The 7,900-nt window shown below is 25.2% G+C and overlaps 1 protein-coding gene across 3 annotated transcripts in view; it reads right to left on the bottom strand.

The window, feature by feature from the left end:
- The window catches only part of LOC100209756 (zinc finger CCCH domain-containing protein 18), a 48,642-nt gene extending 41,120 nt beyond the window's left edge, over window positions 1–7,522 (bottom strand). The window contains exons 1-3 of one of the 3 annotated variants that reach the window (XM_065820622.1): window positions 5,612–6,035; window positions 5,361–5,450; window positions 428–1,186 (exon numbers count right to left, since the gene is read on the bottom strand). In XM_065820622.1, the coding sequence (XP_065676694.1) occupies window positions 428–1,174 (747 nt within the window). In that variant the 5' untranslated portion in view covers window positions 1,175–1,186; window positions 5,361–5,450; window positions 5,612–6,035. Of the gene's footprint in view, window positions 1–427; window positions 1,187–5,360; window positions 5,537–5,611; window positions 6,036–7,375 lie in introns of those variants that run through there. The other 2 variants (XM_065820624.1, XM_065820623.1) reach the window with 2 other exon arrangements.
- Between the last annotated feature and the right edge of the window lie 378 nt (window positions 7,523–7,900).

Here is a 7,900-nt window from a genome sequence, read left to right on the forward strand (position 1 = left end):
ATATATATTATTAGAATATTTACTATTTAAAAAAAATGAAGCATAAAACTAACTTGTTTAAAAGTTATTAGTTGTTAAAAACCATTTAAAGAAAGATATTTTGAAAAGGGAAATTTTATGGAAAAACACCCACAATTTAAATAGTGTTTTCTGTCCTAAAAATTTTGCTGAAATTTTAAGGACATTAAAACATTAAGGAAATTTTTCTCATATATATGTATTGCTTAAGTATTGCATACTTAGGTTAGTCAGCCATCAGTACTTATATTGACTGAGTTAGAGTTTCCTAAAAAAAATTAATTTATAATTCTTTATTTTCAACTTTAAAAAATGTCTAGGTAAACACATTTCAAAAATAAAAGTAAGCAAAAATTAGTATCATAACAACTTTAATCTACAGAAACAATAGATATAAAATTAAAAAAACCTGCATGACTGGTTTAACATGTTCTTCAACAGTTGCTAGTTTAACATCATGTTCAATAAATGCAAGCTTATGCTCTTCTATAGCAATTGGATTATTATTATTTTCTATAGTAACTAAATTGTCATGCTCTTCTATATAAGGTGACTGTTTATCCTCTTCAATACTGGCTGATGTAATAGGCTCTTCTATATAAGGTGACTGTTTATCCTCTTCGATACTGGCTGATGTAATAGGCTCTTCTATATAAGGTGACTGTTTATGCTCTTCAATACTGGCTGATGTAATAGGCTCTTCTATATAAGGTGACTGCTTATCCTTTTCAATACTGGCTGATGTAATAGGCTTTTCTATATAAGGTGACTGTTTATCCTCTTCAATACTGGCTGATGTAATAGGTTCTTCTATGTTAGGTAAATGTTCATTCTCTTCAATATTGGTTGATGTAATAGGCTCTTCTATAATTGTTTCAATAGGTGTTGTTATTTTTTCTTCAGTAGTCTCTGTTTTAACAAATTCATTTTGTTGTTTTGCTGAAAAATTTGGGGAATTACATATGTTATCGGCTTCTTCTTTTGGTATAGAAAAATCACTGTCACTTTTAGCCTCAACAATATTAGGAACTTCACATTTTTTTAAAGTCTCATCATTTCCTTCTAAAACATTCTCAACTTCTATTGAATGTGTTTGTTTGCTTAAACATTGTGAAAATATTCCATTAGTATTTATGACATCAGTGACATCAGCCATAATCTATATGAACTAAACATAAGTAAATTAACTTATATTAATAAATATATAGAACAATTCATAAAACTTTTTATCTTAATAGGATTAATTATATAAATATAAATAAAAAATATTTTTGAATATACACAATTAGGTCTGAATAAATTAAAAACAGAATTAGATTGTTTGAACTTTTACTCAACTGTAATGAAACTGTAATGAAACTAGCTGTAATGAAACTGTAATGAAACTAGCTGTAATGAAACTTTAATGAAAGAACTAACTGTAATGGAAGAACTGTAATGGAAGAACTGCAACGAAAGAACTACCTACTTTTAACTGAAAAAAAAAAAAATTTAATAACAATGCACAAGACTCTATAGGTATGAAACAAAATATAACATATTTGATGAGTGACACACTGAATCAAATTATTTATTTTTTGGGAGGCCATACGTCTATATCTTAATGTTATTCTTAACTGAAAGAGCAATAACAACAAAAATTCATCTGCTTTTTTAATTACTTGTTTGTTGAAGCAAATATGTAATAAACAATCTTTTTAAGTAGTAAAAATAAATAACAAAACAAAGCATGTGTTTAATCAATCACACTTTATGTCAAAAAGAAGCTAAAACATCATGGCTAAAAAAAGTTCACAGTTAACTCCATGGTTAAAAACTGTATAAAAAACAAAAACTTATAGTTTTCAGGTTTTGGAAGCAAAAAATTATTTTTAGTCTTGAGAAATGCTGCATTTTAAAGTAATCAATTCCATGTTCCTTTTAATAAAAAAATCATACCTTGAATAATAAAAAATTTAAATTATAAAAATTATATTTTAAAAAATTAGGAAAAGACTTGGATTTTTATTTTGCTTTGGTAGTGACAAATAAACTTTGTAACAAAAATGGTTACCATACTTATGTACAAGGTTTCATAACAGTAATTAAATTAAGATGGAAATTAAGTGACCGGGGCCCCAGCTCTAGCCCTGGCTAAAAATGAGACTTTTTGCAAACCCAGCCCCGGCCCCAGCAAAATTATAAGATTTAGCAGGGATTAAAAGCCGGGGCAATAAAAAAATTTATAATTCTTTATGTGCTATAATTTTATACTTATATTTACTATTTATTAAATGTATAAAAAAGAAAAACATAAGAATGGATAAGAGTTATCAGGTTTTTTTGATGTGCAAGGAAAAAAACTGGATTAATAAAAGCTTTTACAGCCAAAGGGACAGATACAGTAAAAGAATGTAAATTGTTGAATAAGAAGCCAATAGAGATAATACCTTATTTGAGCATTGACCATGATTAGAGAAACAGCATAAAAGAGAAAGGCTAAAGCCTAATGATGATGATGATGATGATGATGATGATGATGATGATGATGATGATGATGATGATGATGATGATGATGATGATGATGATTATGTTGATCATCATAATGATGTTTATATATGCATATATATACAAAATATAACATGAGCCCTGGTCACAAACTTGGCTCTGGCCATGTTTTATCAAACCCGGCCCCAGTCAAATATCAACCCCGGTCGCTTATAATGGAGAGAGGAGTATTTGATTTTCACTTAAAACCTTGAATAGAACAGTCAACAAATTTATACACAACTTCATACAAGACTAAGCATGATTTTGTTATGATTTTATTTAACCGTTTATTCTTAAAGAGTCTTTTAGAAAAAATTATTTATAAAAAACTTAGGGTTTGTTATGGTCAAATAATTATTTTTAATAAAAAAATTTAAATATAAAATTTCTACTACAACAATATGCATTAGTGGTGTAGTGGTAGACCGCTCCCCTCATAAATGAGAAGTTCTGAGTTCAATCCCCAACAGTTCCCTTGTGGGATTGTTTCTTTGCATAGCAGCCTTGTTCATCATTATAGAGTTGTAAGAGTTGAGAAAGGGTTGTAACCACAATTAAAGTAGCCTCCTTGACTGAAGAGGCTTTCTCAGCCTTAGGGAGGTGAATTAACAAAACAAACAAAATAAACACTTCATGTTTTATTATTGATTTAGGAGCTCATTATAAATTTTTGTGGCACAACACAAAAGCATTATATTTATTATCTCTTAACAATATTTAAATTTATGTGGCACAACACAAAAGCATTATATTTTTTATCTCTTAACAATATTTAAATTTCAAGCTTTCATACTTTGACTTGATGCACTCAAAAATTATTTGTTTAATATTTCTCGAGCGTATATTGTAAATATATAACAATATAACTATATAAATATTTTTACTAAATAAAATATCTTTAAAAGACTGATTTTAATAAATTATTTTTTATTCAAGTCAATCAAAATAATAGAGTCAATTATTATTTTGATTGACTTGAATAAAAAAAAATTATGCTAAAAAGTGAAACTACTATTATATGGAAGAAAACCTTGCTTTATTTATACTCATTATTCTTATAAATATATACATATATGTTTTAAATATTTTATTTTGTATAGAGAGAACTCGTAGTATAGAGAATACATTTTACTATAGTAATTTTTTTTTTAAATTAAAATTACTTTTGCGGCATATTGCAAAATAATTTTTTCTAAAATTGTTAAAGGCAAGATGGCAGATGGCAAATTTATATTGGATTGGTTTAAAAAGAAACATTAAAAAACAACATTCAATTTTAAATGTCTTTACAACTAAATTTCTTTTATTTTAGAGCTGACATTGATGTTAGGAATTTTATATGTGAAACTTTTATATTCTTGTTTTGCATATTTATTCAAACGATTTTATGTAATTTAATTTATGCATATACACTGACACAATATTGCTACAGTTCTCAGTTGATGCATACAATTTTCTAAGTTATCAATGAATACTCTATTCATTGATAACTTAGAAAATTGTATGCATTGACATGCAATAAAAAAAAAATGCTTATAGGAGCAAAATAGTTACTGAGACATTAACATTAAACCTAACACATGTTGTAGAGTTTAAAAACCTGTTTTATTTACAAAGCAACCACGATATAACATGTTATTTTGAAAAATATATTAAGCAAAATAACTTAGAAAATTAAGTCAGCAATAATTAGTCATTCAAGTCTTCATCTAAACTTTTCCTCTTTAAAATTTGTTAAAAAATATAACTTCCTAATAACATTATTTATAAAAGAGTTTAAGATGGTAATTGACTATTAACTTAAAAAAATCTTTATGACTTGTTTGTATTATTTTTACCTTTTTCTTTTTAGTTTTAAAAAACTTTTTAACTTTTATATAACCACAATATCAGGCATTTTATGCCATACAATTTATTGTAAGCCTTATAAATGATAATTTTTCATACATTTACTGTTTTTAACAATGAAGTTTGATTTGGAGAGAAAAAACAACAATATAATTGGGTTGATAATTGCCTTGTATCTTAACAAATAATTATTTTTTGATAAGTTCAGATAACTTTAAACCTAACTTCTAGTGTTTCTAATACATAGAACTTGTCGAACTACGTTGGCATATCTTTACCATTATATTATTATTAATTATGGTGACTGGTTCCTTTCAAAATTTGAATATATTAAACACTAAAAAACAAATATATCTGGTAGTTGTTTATTGGCCTCAGTCATTCTTAAATCAACCTGGCCTCATGAAAAGTTAAGGGAATCTAAGACTTTTATTAAAAATAAAAATAAAAGTTAAGGGAATCTAAGACTTTTATTAAAAATAAAAATAAAGTGACAAAAAAAAGTTCTTATATACCTCTTACCTTAGCATTATAGCCCTATACTACCCCACCATAGCCCTCTACCCCACCCCATGAAATTCTTCCATATAAAGATGCTACTTGTCATGATACATTACCTAGAACTAAAGATCCTAATAAAAAAGTTTTGTTTTATGAACATACTGGTACGTAATATTAATCTGTATATCAAAGAGAGATTTTTCAGACAAAAAAAAATAAAAAATAATACTTTAACTTTCTAATTTTTATTTTTTTTTTTAATTTTAAATTTATAGCTATAAAACCAAAAAATTAATAATATTTTTTTTAAATGACAAAAAAAAAAAAAAAAAAAAAAGTAGCTTTTTTGACAAAAAAAAAATAACTCAATTTTTGCTCTCCACTGAAAAACAAAGATAAAAAGAACTTAGTATAAACACAGCTCATCTCTTTTAGTAAAAAATTAAAAATGAGCAACAACTTACCAGAATACCAAGTTGTCTTCATTTATATTAATCTTGTGTAACAATAACTCATTTAACTCATTCTCAACTAATACAATGAATCCACAGCAACTATAAATGCAAAATTGCGTGAAAACAAGAATTTGCCTTCAAACTATTATTGCAAGGTATAGCATTATACTTGCTGTGAATAAACTAATTAGAATAACAAACAAGAGCAAAAATTGCTCACTCTCTTGAACTTTAAAGTTAAATAATTTTTAAATAATTACCCAAAATGCTTCTGATAATGCAAAAAAAAAACTCTCAGGAGAGTAGGAAATAATAGTATTTTAAATATTATCAAAAGAACCCTAGTCATTTTTGATAATGCACTATTCTCTCAGTAATAACTTTCTTTTATGCCATATCCATCATCCATGTCCATCATTATTAAAATAATCCATTAAAACAAACAATGCTTCAAGAAATAAAAACTAATTTCTAATTTTTCTGATTGTTTTTTAAAATACTTAGATAATTTTCTAAGATAAATATATATGTCATCATATAGAAATATGTTTCAGTAAAAAAAAGAAATAGCATTTAAAACTTCAAACATTGTATATTTTTTAAAACTAAAATTATATTCAACATTTCAAACATGATTTTCAAACATGGTGGATTCAAATAGGGTGATACTCTTCTTTTATCTATGTATAAAGCAAATTAAATTAAATTTAAATTTAAAAAGAAATTAATTCAAAATGCTAAACCAAACAAATTGATTACAATGTTTGATTGGAAAAAATTAATTAAAAAACTAAAATAAATAAACTTATCCAAATCATTTAAAGAACATTAGACTCTTCAAGATCAAGAGGTTGGTAAGGTTTATATATTTATGTAAGGTTTATATATTTATATATCTGTGTGTGTGTAAAATAAAACCAACCTAAAGTTGATTTGGATATGTTTATATTTTTTTACATTTACTATAACTAATTATTACAATTATTATTGTAATAATAGCACTGTTTTTTACAATATAATACATTTTACTATATTATAATTTATGATTTATGACTGAGAAATTCTAACATCGATTATTATCTTTTTTATAATTTACTTTGTGCATATATTATGTTCCTAATTTTAAAACAACCCGGATTTTATATCGTAATTTTTTCCATTAACTTTATTCTGAAAATTTAAAAAATTAAAAAACAAAAACCTGAAAAAATAAATAACTTTTTAGGATTTTCCTTTAATTAAAAAACTGCCTGTTCTAACCAAAACCCTCAGATGTAAATACAACCAAAGTACCAATCCCTAGAACATCATTCAATTGTATATTGCTTATGCTTTTAAACCCAAATTGTTTTAAAATCAAAAAATCAAAAACTCATGCACAAAGTTAATGATTAAAAAAGATGGGGATCAATAACAAATTTAAGTTCATTTTTTAACATTAAAATAAAAATTTAAACTAATTTTCAGACATACAATTTAACTAATTTTTATTCAGTGCAAAATTCATAAGATCCCATAAAAACATTACCAAGGAAATCAAAAACAGTGCTAATAATAAAAATAATAGTTATAATAATTGTTGTTGTTGTTGTTGTTACTGTTACTTTATTATTGCTATAATTAATAAATTTATTAACATTAGTATCATTAAAATAGTTTTGTTAATAATACTATTAATGTTTCTAATTGATTTAATTTTTTATGATCATTAATAATGAAAATTAATAAATAGAAATCAATTAGAAACGATTCAATAAGTAAATTAAAAATAGAAAAAGAATAATCTTTGTTTTAAAAACACTTTTTGTTTAATTTTTAAGTTTTAAAAAACTACTACTAAAGTTTGGAAGCAGAATAAAAAATTTTAAAAAATTTTAAAAAATTTCAAACTGATATTTAAACTTATATATTTAAAACAATTTTATAACAATGACAATTCTTAAATGAAGAAATTAAAGTAAATTCTAACAAAACTAAAACACTAAATTAAAGACATTTTTAAAATTTTCTTCGAAACTAATTACCCCTTGAATGCTGTTTAAAAAAAAATACAGCAAGAACTGATTTTTATGACTTTCTTTTAAGTTTGAACATAACAGGAAAACCTTGTCACTTTTAAAATACCCGGACGAATTCCATTCATATACTCGTGTAAGAGTCGCACAAAATTCTGCCCCTAAAAATATCTTAAAATGAGATTTGGTGAGCAATGAAAAAAAAAAAATTGCGTTTCAAGAAAAAAAAGTATGTCTATTTTTGACTCAGTTAACCTCTCCTAGAATAAACTTCAACAGATTGTTGGCTCAGTAAATCAATTAAGTAATCAATCTGCGCTATAGAAATGCTTTAGAGCTAGTTGACATCTATGACGTAATAATCTAGTAATTTGTTCTTGTTAGTAATTCAGGGGCTGATCCAGACCATTGAAAAAGGGGTGTGGAAGCTATATTAAGAACATTTTAGCAATCCAGTAAACCATAATACTTTTTTAGTTATTTTTTGTTTGAATATTATAATGTCACAAAAAGAGAAACTGCTGCCCCGTGAAT

Source organism: Hydra vulgaris, chromosome 15, assembly GCF_038396675.1.
Source record: "Hydra vulgaris chromosome 15, alternate assembly HydraT2T_AEP".
Taxonomy (NCBI): domain Eukaryota; kingdom Metazoa; phylum Cnidaria; class Hydrozoa; order Anthoathecata; family Hydridae; genus Hydra; species Hydra vulgaris.